This window comes from Carassius carassius, chromosome 18 (genome assembly GCF_963082965.1).
Source record: "Carassius carassius chromosome 18, fCarCar2.1, whole genome shotgun sequence".
In the NCBI taxonomy this organism is placed as follows: Eukaryota; Metazoa; Chordata; class Actinopteri; order Cypriniformes; family Cyprinidae; genus Carassius; species Carassius carassius.
In genome coordinates this window covers 31,405,754-31,420,301 of record NC_081772.1, presented here as the reverse complement: position 1 = coordinate 31,420,301, position 14,548 = coordinate 31,405,754, and the positions used below count along the sequence as shown (strand labels likewise).

General features: G+C 47.1%; 1 protein-coding gene and 3 non-coding genes across 4 annotated transcripts; all 4 read left to right on the top strand.

Annotated features, from left to right (window-relative positions):
• Positions 1–1,092: 1,092 nt before the first annotated feature.
• On the top strand, positions 1,093–2,055 carry LOC132092007 (paraneoplastic antigen Ma1 homolog). The gene has a single exon (XM_059498052.1). It carries the CDS (start codon positions 1,093–1,095, stop codon positions 2,053–2,055), a length of 963 nt encoding a protein of 320 aa, XP_059354035.1.
• Positions 2,056–10,105: 8,050 nt separating this feature from the next.
• trnan-auu (transfer RNA asparagine (anticodon AUU)) lies at positions 10,106–10,178 on the top strand. The gene has a single exon. It is a non-coding gene; the product is annotated as a tRNA-Asn (tRNA).
• Positions 10,179–12,589: 2,411 nt separating this feature from the next.
• trnas-uga (transfer RNA serine (anticodon UGA)) lies at positions 12,590–12,671 on the top strand. The gene has a single exon. It is a non-coding gene; the product is annotated as a tRNA-Ser (tRNA).
• A 602-nt stretch (positions 12,672–13,273) lies between these two features.
• On the top strand, positions 13,274–13,346 carry trnak-uuu (transfer RNA lysine (anticodon UUU)). Its single transcript has one exon. It is a non-coding gene; the product is annotated as a tRNA-Lys (tRNA).
• The last annotated feature ends 1,202 nt before the right edge of the window (positions 13,347–14,548 follow it).

Here is a 14,548-nt window from a genome sequence, read left to right as displayed (position 1 = left end):
ATGTGAGAAAAAAAGTGGATTAAACAGTTCGTTTGTGCATTGAACAGCTTGTTATGCTGAACTTCTGATAGCTTGTACTTTTGATGGTCAGCCTGATAATCTTGTAAGTGACAAGTGATAGTTGTGAGCGACAGTTAATTTCAGCACAAAGTTTATTACTGTTGATTACATGCAGACTTCCGTGCTGGCTAAGCACGGGCTAAAGGCTAAGAGAAACGTGATCGGACTGTGTGGATGCAGCTGTTAGCTAACGCAGCTAGCCATGTAGCTGTTCGTCAGTTCCTGACCAGGAAACGAGAGGACGTGAACCAGATAGCGCTCTGAGCTATCAGGGATGCTCAGAGTTCCTCTGGCAACGTTGGATAATCATCAGAGATCGTGTGGATATCGGTGTGGACACCTGTGTGAACTTCCATTCTCATCTGGACTGAGGTGAACTGACTGGAACATTGTGCTTGGAAAAGGTATCTGTTTCTTTTTGTTTTAACTCAATGAACCTGTAATTTTTGGGTTCCAACGATCCCGAGCCACGACTCAGGCCTGCAACGTTTGTTTTTCTAATAAGGGGTGCCGGCTTTTATTATTTTTATAAAAGTGAAACATTGTGTGAAATATTTTATTCCTTAAGAAAACACTGTTTTTTTAATTGTATACTGTATACTGGTCATTGTATACTGGTGTTTGCATTTTAGCCTAAGGGCACAGACATTTCTTTTAGTTTATACTGTCTTTATTTACAATTATTTTATTTAATTAAAGTGAAAACTTGTTATTTTTACACCAAGGTTTCTGTTGTGAGCTTGAGTAGAATGTGCCATTTATTCAGTTATTTACCATAGTTTAGGTATTTGTCTTAGTCCAAGTTTAAGTTTAAGGCATTTTAGTGACCCATATATTTAATCCAGAATATCACACACATACGAGAGTATATATGAAACAAACCTAGGGCCCATCCTCTTATGAGCAGGATAGGAATGGTTACATAAAATGGAGGCACCGCTGGGATTGGGGTGATTTGTGATTAGTATTGGGGTTTTAACAGTCAGTGCAGATAATTAAAAAAAAAAAAAATCTGTTAAACCACAGAGCAAAATGGCAGACAGAGCACAGCTCATTTCTGAGCTGAAGAGGTGGTGCAGAGGAGAAGGGCTGGATGAGGCTCATGGACTGATGGTGATAGTCCCACCTGATGTTGAAATAGCCCATATTGAAGAAGTTGTTCAAACCATTAAGTGCTTGGGACGTGTGCGTGTCAGAGGCAGGATGTTTGATACTACTTTGAGCAGCCTGATGGTTCTCTGTGAAACTAAGGAGAACCTCACCACTGTAAGCATTCCCCCTGAAGTTATGTATCCTGAGAGTGGAGAAACTTGGCCCCTGGTCACCATAGCTAGCAACCCAGCCCCTGAAGAGTTTGGTACCAAACTGAAAGTGCTGTTAGAGACTGAGGGAAAGACTATGGATGATCTTAAGGCCCTGCTCTCTAGCCCTCAACCACCCACTAACTCTACTGAATCCATCTTAAAGGCGGTGGGAGATCTGTTGGAGAAAACCAGTAAACCTCCTGCTGAAGGTGGGTACCGTCGTCTACGCATTTTCTCAGGACTTCTGCCAGTTCCACCTGGGGAGGAGCAGTTTGATCACTGGCTTGAGCAGGCATGGCTCATGGTGGAGGAGAGCGAATGCATGGAGAGAGAAAAAAGGCGCAGGCTGATGGAATGTTTAAGAGGACCAGCACTAGAAGTAGTTAAGGCTGTAAGAGACTCTCATCCTGATTCAAGTCCAGCTGAATATCTGGAGGCCTTGGAGAGTGCCTTTGGAACTGCTGAGTCTGGAGATGATCTGTATTTTGCTTTTCGACAGATGTACCAGCAACCAGGGGAGAAGTTGTCTGATTTCCTTAGACGCCTGGAGCGGTCTCTGTCTAAAGTTGTTCAGAGAAAAGGCATTTTGCCCAGCAACAAGGACAAAGCCCGTTTGTCTCAACTACTGAAAGGCGCTGTCGCCTCTAAACTTGATGCTAATTCAGTTAAGATTAAGGGAGAGGAAGGATAACCCACCAACTTTTCTACAACTGCTGTGTGAAATTCGTCATGAAGAGGAGTATGAAACATCCAGGATGAAACTCAACAATTCAGTGAATCCAGTGCGCTCAAAGCACATAGCTGATGCTAAACAGGCAGAGATCCAAAGTTTAAAAGCTGAGGTAAAAGAGCTCAAGTCAATGGTGGCTGCTCTGGCCCCCAAACCTACTGAAGCTAGAGCAGAACTCTCTATTCCCTCGCCTGTGACCCCTTCACTCTCAGGTGAACCAAGCCAAGACTCCGGGTTAGTGGCTCTAAAGAAGCAATTCAAGAGACTGCAGCAAAAGCTGCATAGGAAAGAGAACACATATGAGCCCTCTGTCAGAAACCCTTCCGTCTCAGCGGTGGAAGCTGGTTACCGAATCCCCACCAGACCCTCGAGACCCTCCGATGAGCAGTTTTGCTACCGGTGTGGGGAGAATGGTCACTTTGTTGCAAAGTGCCACAACCCAGAAAAACAAAACAGAGTCATAAGGAAGCTGATACGAGCCCTAAAAATTGTGAAAGAAAACCAGCCTGTTACCGACCCCACACCTTCTGAAGTAGACTGTGATGTAAAAAGAAGTGTTGTAAACACGCCAGTCACAACGGTAATTCCAGAAGGTTTGATCGGGCCCCCCAGTTTGGTAAAGTTGAAAGTAAAAGGACATCCCTGTAATGCTCTTATGGATAGTGGCTCACAGGTCACTATTATTTTTGAGTCATGGTACAAAAAGCACCTCGCAGATGTCCCCGTGCATCCTGTTTCTGGTCTGGCCATCTGGGGTTTGAGTGAATCCAACAGCAGCTATCCTTACCGTGGCTACAGTTTGGTAGATCTGAAATACCCTTCAGATGTTACTGGAATCAGTGAGGTTGTAACAGTTCTTGCTCTCATTTGCCCCAGTCCTAGGTCTGAAGAGCAGACACCAGTCATAATAGGGACAAATACCTGTCATGTGAGAAATCTGGTCAAGCGCTGCAGTGAAAAGGGTCTTGACATCACCAAAACTCTTGGCATAAAAGTTCATTGCGAAAACATGCCTAAACCCCCAACTTTAGTTTCACCTACCGTCGATGATGATGATGTTGGTTGGGTTACATGGCAAGGTCCAGGTTCCCTTACACTTCCCCCTGGGCAAGACTTACAGGTCAGCTGTAAAGTTGAGTTTATGCAAAAAGTTGATAAAGAGATCCTGATGGTAGACACATCCCCTTCAGCACCACTTCCAGCTAGTGTGCTATTGCAGCCCATGGTTGTGCCTGGCAATGCAGTAAATGTTAACAACTTCCAGATGCTAGTCCAAAATCAGTCCCTTAGGGAGACGGTTATACCAGAGGGCACTGTCATAGGGCACATGTATCTTACTGAGAGTGTCACTACTGTCTCTTTCCAAAAGACAACCGCAACAGACTTTGACAAAACCCTGATCAACTTTGGAGACTCCCCTGTAACAGAGGAATGGAAAGAGCGACTCCGGCAGAAGCTTTCCCAACGATCACATGTGTTCTCCATGGAGGAATGGGAGGTTGGAGAAGCTTAAGGGGTAGAGCACACCATCCGTCTGTCTGATTCCCGACCATTCCGGCAACGGTCCAGACATTTGACTCCTGCTGACATTGATGACGTAAGGAAACATCTTCAAGAGCTCACGCATGCAGGCATCATCAAAGAGTCTCGCAGCCCTTACGCATCACCAATAGTCATCGTCAGAAAGAAAAATGGTTCCATACGTATGTGTATTGACTACAGGTTACTAAATAGTCGTACAATACTGGATCAGTAGACCACCCCTTGCATCGATGATGCATTAGACTCTTTGTCTGGCAGCAAATGATTCTCTGTGTTGGACTTGAGAAGTGGATATTACCAGATTCCTATGGCCGAAGAAGACAAGGAAAAAACGGCGTTCATTTGCCCGCTGGGGTTCTTCCAGTTCGAGAGAATGCCCCAGGGAATAACAGGAGCCCCAGCTACTTTCCAAAGGCTAATGGAAAAGACTGTGGGTGACATGAACCTTCTACAGGTTCTTGTTTACTTGGATGACATTATCGTCTTTGGGAAGTCATTAGAAGAACATGAGGAGAGGCTACTTAAGGTGCTCGACAGACTCGGAGAGGCTGGGCTGAAGCTTTCTCTGGATAAGTGTCAATTTTGCCAGCCAAAAGTAAAGTACCTCGGGCACATTGTGTCATCTGAAGGCATCTCACCAGATCCTGCAAAGATCGAAGCAGTTACCAACTGGCCCAAGCCGACTGACCTGAAGACCCTGAGATCTTTTTTGGGGTTTTGCGGGTATTATAGGCGATTCATAGCCAACTATGCTTCCATAGTTAGACCCTTAACAGAGCTAACCAAAGGCTATGCTCCGACACAAAAGAGTAAAAAGCAAAACAAAGATCCCTCCAAGAGCTATCTGAAAGAGTCTGAGCCATTTGGTCAAAGGTGGGATCAGTCCTGCACCGATGCTTTCCATCGGATCATCTACTGTCTAACACATGCTCCGGTGCTACCATTTGCCGACCCAGAGAAGCCATACATCCTTCATGTGGATGCCAGCTTAAAGGGAGTTGGGGCAGTTCTTTATCAGCAGCATTCAGAGGGTTTGAGACCAGTGGCTTTTGCAAGTAGAAAGCTGAGTCAGTCAGAGAAACGTTATCCAATTCACCAGCTGGAGTTTTTGTCACTCAAATGGGCTGTTGTGGATCGTTTTCAGGATTACCTGTATGGAGCCCGGTTTACGGTACGGACCGACAATAATCCCTTGACATATGTGCTCTCAACTGCTAAGCTGAATGCAGTGGGACACAGATGGCTTGCTGCTTTATCGACTTATGACTTTGATGTGCAGTACAGACCAGGCAAGCACAAACATAGATGCCGATCTTCTTTCCCGACATTTTCCGGATGATGATTCCCACCTAGATTGGGAAACCATATCACAGGATGGGGTGAAGTCGATCTGTCAAAGAGTCAGCTTACCTACTTCCTCAGATGGTTCAGTCCGCTATGTGGATCAGCTCGGAGCTCCCCCAGAATGCATTCCAAACATCTATTCATTCCCCATGCACATGGAGCTTGAGGCTTTGAAACACATAACCAAAGATGAGCTAGTACATGCACAAAAAGAAGATCCAGTCATTGGATCTGCACTACAGGCTGTCCAGCATCATAAATGGCCAGAACATGTTGAGAATGATCCAGAGTTTTCCCAACTGAAAGGAGAGAAAGACAAACTAACTCTAAATGCTGGTCTTCTCTATCGCCAGTCTAAATTGCCTTCAGAGGAGAACGTCAATCAGCTCATTTTGCCGACCAAGTATCGAGACACTGTTCTAAGGGCCCTACATGATGATTTGGGACATCTCGGAATCGAAAGAATAACTGACCTGCTGAGACAGAGATTCTTCTGACCAAAGATAGCCAAAGATGTTGAGCAGTATATTAAAAACTGTGGAGAATGTATTACACGCAAGTCCCCTAATCAAAGAACAGCTCCCTTACACCAGATTACCAGCAGGGGACCAATGGATCTTGTGTGTATAGATTTCCTCTCCATGGAAGTAGACTCAAAAGGAATGAGCAGTGTATTGGTCGTAACTGATCACTTTACACGCTATGCACAAGCTTTCCCCACTAAGAACCAGAAAGCTCAAACAGTGGCCACGATCTTAGTTGACAAGTTCTTTGTGCATTATGGGCTACCAACTAGGATCCATTCTGATCAGGGGCAGGATTTTGAGAGTAGATTGATCCAAGATCTGTTAAAGATGATGGGGATTCGTAAGTCGCGTACTACTCCCTACCACCCGCAGGGGGATCCGCAGCCTGAAAGGTTCAACAGGACCTTGCTTTCTATGTTAGGAACGCTAACACCTGACAAGAAGCGTCAGTGGAGCCAACATGTACCACACTTGGTCCACGCCTACAACAACACTAAATGTGATTCAACAGGATATTCACCTTATTACTTAATGTTTGGCCGGGAAGCCAAGCTTCGGGTGGACTTGTGCTTTGGAACGGGTGTGGATGGGAAAGTAGACAGTCATTCCCGCTATGTGGCAAAGTTAAAAGAGGACTTGAAAAAAGCTTATCGGCTGGCATCAGAAATGGCTTATAGATCTCATCAAAGGAACAAGAAGTCCTACGACAAAAGAGTTAGTTTCCAGTCCTTAGACGTCGGTGACAGAGTGTTACTCAGGAACCTGGGGCTGAAAGGCAAACATAAGCTGCAAACAAGGTGGAATCCTATGCCTTACCTGGTTGTTGGAAAAATGCCAAATCTTCCTGTATATAAGCTCAGGCCTGAGAATGGGAAGGGAAGTGTTAAAACGCTTCACAGAGACCACATTCTGCCAATAGGACAGCTAGTGAGACTTCCAAAAGCAGAGGTTAATCATGACTCATGTGTCAGGGCAAGAACAAGAACTGAGACTTCCAGAAAACAGACATTGACCTTACCTGACACTGTCCTCCCCGAGCCACTTAGCACTGATTCTTCTTCCGACTCGGAGTACTACAGACCTACTAGGATTTGCTATAAGCTCAGAGAGACTCCCAGGACCAGACCGACTACACACCTTTCAGAGGACATGCAGGAGGATGTAGATCCCCCTCTGTCAGAAGAGAGCTCTGAAGAGGATGATAAGGTGGAGGAGGGACCCAGTCCGGATGCTGCTTCTGAAACTGATGATGAGCTGGAGGAGACTGGACAGGAGAGCTCTGAAGAGCCAGAAGTTGAACCAAATGAAAGTCAAGATGACAGTGCTCTTAAGTCTACAGACGTAGATGTTAGCGTAGATGCTAGTCAAACACCAGAGCCATTGATTAATAAAGCTGAAACACGCTCGAAAAGACCCATCAAACCAGTAGTAAGACTAACCTATGATGAGCCTGGTAAAGCTAGAGATCAGCCAATCACTATCATACACAGAGGTGTGGTTATTAAGATTGGAAAGAATTAAACTTAGATAAGCTGTTGTTATATTTACCTTTCTCCTAAAGTAGAGTTTGAGTTGTTGTTGTCTGTTGAGGACACCAGACTATTAGAAGGGGGAGGGTGTAACCCAGCTGAAATGTTAAAACACATTTAAATAAATAGTTCATGTTGATTAAAAAAAACATGTTAAAAGAATATAAAGTTAAGAGGTGGTTAAAAATCTGATGTTTTCATTGTGTTTAAAAAGTGGGCGAATTCATGTTAAATTGTGTTTGTAAAAGAGAACGTTAGTTTATTTCATAATGTAAAAGCCAAAAAAAGAAAACATTATTTTATTTTAGAGGAAGAATAATTCTGTTAAAACCAGGTTGTTTTGTCATGTGACCTTACGTCTGTGAGGGGAGGGGGACGAACACAGAAAGAGATAAGGATGGAAGGAGAGACGCATGTGAGAAAAAAGTGGATTAAACAGTTCGTTTGTGCATTGAACAGCTTGTTATGCTGAACTTCTGATAGCTTGTACTTTTGATGGTCAGCCTGATAATCTTGTAAGTGACAAGTGATAGTTGTGAGCGACAGTTAATTTCAGCACGAAGTTTATTACTGTTGATTACATGCAGGCTGCCGTGCTGGCTAAGCACGGGCAAAAGGCTAAGAGAAACGTGATCGGACTGTGTGGATGCAGCTGTTAGCTAACGCAGCTAGCCATGTAGCTGTTCGTCAGTTCCCGACCAGGAAACGAGAGGATGTGAACCAGATAGCGCTCTGAGCTACCAGGGATGCTCAGAATTCCTCTGGCAACGTTGGATTATCATCAGAGATCGTGTGGATATCGGTGTGGACACCTGTGTGCGCTTCCATTCTCATCTGGACTGAGGTGAACTGACTGGAACATTGTGCTTGGAAAAGGTATCTGTTTTTTTTTGTTATAACTCAATGAACCTGTAATTTTTGGGTTCCAACGATCCCGAGCCACGAATCAGGCCTGCAACGTTTGTTTTTCTAATAAGGGGTGCCGGCTTTTATTATTTTTATAAAAGTGAAACATTGTGTGAAATATTTTATTCCTGAAGAAAACACTGTTTTTTGAACTGTCATTGTATACTGGTGTTTGCATTTTAGCCTAAGGGCACAGACATTTCATTTAGTTTATACTGTCTTTATTTACAATTATTTTATTTAATTAAAGTGAGAACTTGTTATTTTTACACCAAGGTTTCTGTTGTGAGTTTGAGTAGAATGTGCCATTTATTCAGTTATTTACCATAGTTTAGGTATTTGTCTTAGTCCAAGTTTAAGTTTAAGGCATTTTAGTGACCCATATATTTAATCCAGAATATCACACACATACGAGAGTATATATGAAACGAACCTAGGGCCCATCCTCTTATGAGCAGGATAGGAAGGGTTACAATAGGATGAGACATGGCAGCCTGATTTCTCCTCAGTGGGACTGCTGTTTTACCCGCTTCCAGGGCTAGCTTACAATGTCGGCTTGCTAGGTTGCAAGTAGGTCAGGCAGCAATGTGACACACAACAGGGCAGAAGGTGGTCTGCTTAATTCAAGTCCCTGTTTGGGCGACGGTCAGTCTACTTTTTGGAGGCCTCAGCTTGCTATCACTACGGGTCCATCTCTTCTGCTGACTCTGTATTAGAGCGATGTTCCTTCCTTCTCCAGGGGGTCAGTGCATCTCCCTTGTTCGGCACACATGATTCTGATGGTCAGCCCTTTAGGAAAGAGTGCTCACGGAGTGAGTAGAATAAGACAGACCTCCCATTTGTGCAGTGCTGTCGGTCCCCAGGGCCAGTACTGAAAAACCCCATTACATAGGATGAGACATGGCAGCCTGATTTCTCCTCAGTGGGACTGCTGTTTTAGCCGCTTCCAGGGCTAGATTAGAATCTCGGCTTGCTAGGTTGCAAGTAGGTCAGGCAGCAGTGTTACACACAACATGGCAGAAGGTGGTCTGCTTAATTCAAGTCCCTGATTGGCCGAAGGTCAGTCTTCTTTTTGTAGGCCTCAGCTTGCTATCACTACGGTCCATCTCTTCTGCTGACTCTGTACTAGAGCGATGTTCCTTCCTGCTCCCGGGGATCAGTGCATCTCCCTTGTTAGGCACACCTGATTCTGATGGTCAGCCGTTTAAGAAAGAGTGCTCACAGAGTGAGAAGAATAAGACAGACTTCCCAATTGTGCAGTGCTGTCGGTCCCCAGGGCCAGTACTGAAAAACCCCATTACATAGGATGAGACATGGCAGCCTGATTTCTCCTCAGTGGGACAGCTGTTTTACCCGCTTGCAGGGCTAGCTTGCAATCTCCGCTTGCTGACTGAGCTGGGTTGGTTGCAAGCAGGTCAGGCAGCAGTGTTGGGCACAAACTGAGCAGAAATTGGTCTACTCCCGTAGTTGTGGCCGAGTGGTTAAGGCGATGGACTAGAAATCCATTGGGGTCTCGCCGCGCAGGTTCGAATTCTGCAGACTACGCTGTTTGCTGAAGGCCATGAGGCAAAGCGTCCATGCATTTTTCACGGTCCTCGCACTTATTTGCGAAATGTCCAGTCCCTCTTCGATGGACAAACACGCCGCTGCTGCTTTTTGTATCCGGGCTCCAGGGGTTGTCTTGGGTGAGCCAGTGGCACGCCTTGATCGTATAGTGGTTAGTACTCTGCGTTGTGGCCGCAGCAACCCCGGCTCGTATCCGGGTCACGGCAATCCTTTGCTGTTGAGTATACGGGAAGGTTGAAAAAATTTTACCACCTCATCTTTCTGCGTGATTTTGTTTCTGAAGCTTGGCCTGTGCAGGGCGCCACCAGACAAGGGGGCTTGCTTTCTAACATTAGGCGTAGTCGTGGCCGAGAGGTTAAGGCGATGGACTTGAAATCCATTGGGGTCTCCCCGCGCAGGTTCGAACTCTACCGACTACGGGAGGGATTTGCAGTATTGCTTTAGCTTTCTGTGACGGTAATTGTGCCTTCTATGGTCCTTCGCTCTCTGTGCCATAACTGCTTCTAGCTTTCATCCTCGTGACACCTGCGTCTCTTCTGGGCAGCTTGTTGTAAAACTGCTGCTTTATAAAAGGTGAGAAGCCAGTGCTCCACAAGAGCCGGGATAGCCCAGTCGGTAGAGAATCAGACTATTAATCTGAGGGTCCAGGGTTCAAGTCCCTGTTCGGGCGAAAGTCTGTCTGCTTTTGGCGAAGTCACCTTGCTATCACTACGGTCCATCTCTTCTTCTGAATCTGTACTGGAGCGGTGTTCCGTCCTACTCCACGGTATCAGTGCACCTCCCTTGTTTGGCACACCTGATTCTGATGGTCAGCTCGTTAGGAAAGCGAGCTCACAGAGTGAGTAGAATAAGACAGACCTCCGAATTGTGCAGTGCTGTCGGTCCCCAGGCCCAGCACTGAAAAACCCCATTACATAGGATGAGACATAGCAGCCTGATTTCTCCTCAGTGGGACTGCTGTTTTACCCGCTTCCAGGGCTAGCTTACAATCTCGGCTTGCTAGGTTGCAAGTAGGTCAGGCAGCAATGTGACACACAACAGGGCAGAAGTTGGTCTGCTTAATTCAAGTCCCTGTTTGGGCGAAGGTCAGTCTTCTTTTTGTAGGCCTCAGCTTGCTATCACTACGGTCCATCTCTTCTGCTGACTCTGTACTAGAGCGATGTTCCTTTCTGCTCCCAGGGATCAGTGCATCTCCCTCTTTCGGCAAACCTGATTCTGATGGTCAGCCCTTTAGGAAAGAGTGATCACAGAGTGAGTAGAATAAGACAGACTTCCCAATTGTGCAGTGTTGTCGGTCCCCAGGGCCAGTACTGAAAAACCCCATTACATAGGATGAGACATGGCAGCCTGATTTCTCCTCAGTGGGACCGCTGTTTTACCCGCTTGCAGGGCTAGCTTGCAATCTCCGCTTGCTGACTGAGCTGGGTTGGTTGCAAGCAGGTCAGGCAGCAGTGTTGGGCACAAACTGAGCAGAAATTGGTCTACTCCCGTAGTTGTGGCCGAGTGGTTAAGGCGATGGACTAGAAATCCATTGGGGTCTCGCCGCGCAGGTTCGAATTCTGCAGACTACGCTGTTTGCTGAAGGCCATGAGGCAAAGCGTCCATGCATTTTTCACGGTCCTCGCACTTATTTGCGAAATGTCCAGTCCCTCTTCGATGGACAAACACGCCGCTGCTGCTTTTTGTATCCGGGCTCCAGGGGTTGTCTTGGGTGAGCCAGTGGCACGCCTTGATCGTATAGTGGTTAGTACTCTGCGTTGTGGCCGCAGCAACCCCGGCTCGTATCCGGGTCACGGCAATCCTTTGCTGTTGAGTATACGGGAAGGTTGAAAAAATTTTACCACCTCATCTTTCTGCGTGATTTTGTTTCTGAAGCTTGGCCTGTGCAGGGCGCCACCAGACAAGGGGGCTTGCTTTCTAACATTAGGCGTAGTCGTGGCCGAGAGGTTAAGGCGATGGACTTGAAATCCATTGGGGTCTCCCCGCGCAGGTTCGAACTCTACCGACTACGGGAGGGATTTGCAGTATTGCTTTAGCTTTCTGTGACGGTAATTGTGCCTTCTATGGTCCTTCGCTCTCTGTGCCATAACTGCTTCTAGCTTTCATCCTCGTGACACCTGCGTCTCTTCTGGGCAGCTTGTTGTAAAACTGCTGCTTTATAAAAGGTGAGAAGCCAGTGCTCCACAAGAGCCGGGATAGCCCAGTCGGTAGAGAATCAGACTATTAATCTGAGGGTCCAGGGTTTAAGTCCCCGTTCGGGCGAAAGTCTGTCTGCTTTTGGCGAAGTCACCTTGCTATCACTACGGTCCATCTCTTCTTCTGAATCTGTACTGGAGCGGTGTTCCTTCCTACTCCACGGTATCAGTGCACCTCCCTTGTTTGGCACACCTGATTCTGATGGTCAGCTCGTTAGGAAAGCGAGCTCACAGAGTGAGTAGAATAAGACAGACCTCCGAATTGTGCAGTGCTGTCGGTCCCCAGGCCCAGCACTGAAAAACCCCATTACATAGGATGAGACATAGCAGCCTGATTTCTCCTCAGTGGGACTGCTGTTTTACCCGCTTCCAGGGCTAGCTTACAATCTCGGCTTGCTAGGTTGCAAGTAGGTCAGGCAGCAATGTGACACACAACAGGGCAGAAGTTGGTCTGCTTAATTCAAGTCCCTGTTTGGGCGAAGGTCAGTCTTCTTTTTGTAGGCCTCAGCTTGCTATCACTACGGTCCATCTCTTCTGCTGACTCTGTACTAGAGCGATGTTCCTTTCTGCTCCCAGGGATCAGTGCATCTCCCTCTTTCGGCAAACCTGATTCTGATGGTCAGCCCTTTAGGAAAAAGTGATCACAGAGTGAGTAGAATAAGACAGACTTCCCAATTGTGCAGTGTTGTCGGTCCCCAGGGCCAGTACTGAAAAACCCCATTACATAGGATGAGACATGGCAGCCTGATTTCTCCTCAGTGGGACCGCTGTTTTACCCGCTTGCAGGGCTAGCTTGCAATCTCCGCTTGCTGACTGAGCTGGGTTGGTTGCAAGTAGGTCAGGCAGCAGTGTTGGACACAAACTGAGCAAAAATTGGTCTACTCCCGTAGTCGTGGACGAGTGGTTAAGGTGATGGACTTGAAATCCATTGGGGTCTTCCCGCGCAGGTTCGAATCCTGCTGACTACGCTGTTTGCTGAAGGCCATGAGGCAAAGCATCCATGCATTTTTCACGGTCCTCGCACTTATTACTCTTCGATGGACAAACACGACGCTGCTGCTTCTTATATCCGGGCTCCAGGGATTTTCTTGTGTGAGCCAGTGGCACATCGTGATCGTATATTGGTTAATACTCTGCGTTGTGGCCGCAGCAACCCCGGTTCGAATCCGGGTCATGGCAACCCTTTGCCGTTGAGTATACGGGAAGGTTGAAAAATTTTTACCACCTCATCTTTCTGCGTGATTTTGTTTCTGAAACTTGGCCTGTGCAGGGCGCCATCAGACAAGGGGGCTTGCTTTCTAACATTAGGCGTAGTCGTGGCCGGGAGGTTAAGGCGATGGACTTGAAATCCATTGGGGTCTCCCTGCTCAGGTTCGAACTCTTCCCATTTCCGGAAGGATTTGCAGTATTGCTTTAGCTTTCTGTGACTGTAATTGTGCCTTCTATGGTCCTTCGCTCTCTGTGCCATAACTGCTTCTAGCTTTCATCCTCGTGACACCTGCGTCTCTTCTAGGCAGCTTGTTGTAAAACTGCTGCTTTATAAAAGGTGAGAAGCCAGTGCTTCACAAGAGCCCGGATAGCTCAGTTGGTAGAGCGTCAGACTTTTAATCTGAGGGTCCAGGCTTCAAGTCCCTGTTCGGGCGAAGGTCTGTCTGCTTTTGGCGGAGTCACCTTGCTATCACTACGGTCCATCTCTTCTTCTGAATCTGTACTGGAGCGGTGTTCCTTCCTGCTACAGGGTATCAGTGCACCTCCCTTGTTTGGCACACCTGATTCTGATGGTCAGCTCGTTAGGAAAGCGCGCTCACAGAGTGAGTAGAATAAGACAGACCTCAGAATTGTGCAGTGCTGTCGGTCCCCAGGCCCAGCACTGAAAAACCCCATTACATAGGATGAGAAATGGCAGCCTGATTTCTCCTCAGTGGGACTGCTGTTTTACCCGCTTCTAGGGCTAGCTTACAATCTCGGCTTGCTAGGTTGCAAGTAGGTCAGGCAGCAGTGTTACACACAACATGGCAGAAGGTGGTCTGCTTAATTCAAGTCCCTGTTTGGGCGTAGGTCAGTCTTCTTTTTGTAGGCCTCAGCTTGCTATCACTACGGTCCATCTCTTCTGCTGACTCTGTACTAGAGCGATGTTCCTTTCTGCTCCCGGGGATCAGTGCATCTCCTTCTTTCGGCAAACCTGATTCTGATGGTCAGCCCTTTAGGAAAGAGTGATCACAGAGTGAGTAGAATAAGACAGACTTCCCAATTGTGCAGTGTTGTCGGTCCCCAGGGACAGTACTGAAAAACCCCATTACATAGGATGAGACATGGCAGCCTGATTTCTCCTCAGTGGGACCGCTGTTTTACCCGCTTGCAGGGCTAGCTTGCAATCTCCGCTTGCTGACTGAGCTGGGTTGGTTGCACGTAGGTCAGGCAGCAGTGTTGGAAACAAACTGAGCAGAAATTGGTTGGCTTGTTCGGCACACCTGATTCTTATGGTCAGCCCTTTAGGAAAGAGTGTCCATAAAGTGTGTCCATTTTTTTTGGAGCGTCCATTCAGGTATAAGTTTGAGGGCTTGTGTATGTGGGTTAAGGGGAACTGCGCGCTGACCCCAAAAAATTTTTGCCGGACGCGGTGTCGATGTCTCCCGGACTGCGCTGGCCCACGGGAGACCCCTGACCGGCGCGGGAGGATCTGGTCCCCCAAGGGGCCTCGCGGAAGCTTACCCAAATTTGAGGCCCCTAAATGCCATACAGCACTTCTCCACAGGGTGGCGCACGGAGCAGTACACCTCAGGTTTAAAACAGTGGCATTTACCCGAATGGGGGATGGACGATTTTTTTGCCCACGAAACCAATT

Bases quoted from the DNA above. Each gene is read 5' to 3' on its own strand.
- LOC132092007 (XM_059498052.1), top strand. From the start codon at position 1,093: ATGGCAGACAGAGCACAGCTCATTTCTGAGCTGAAGAGGTGGTGCAGA.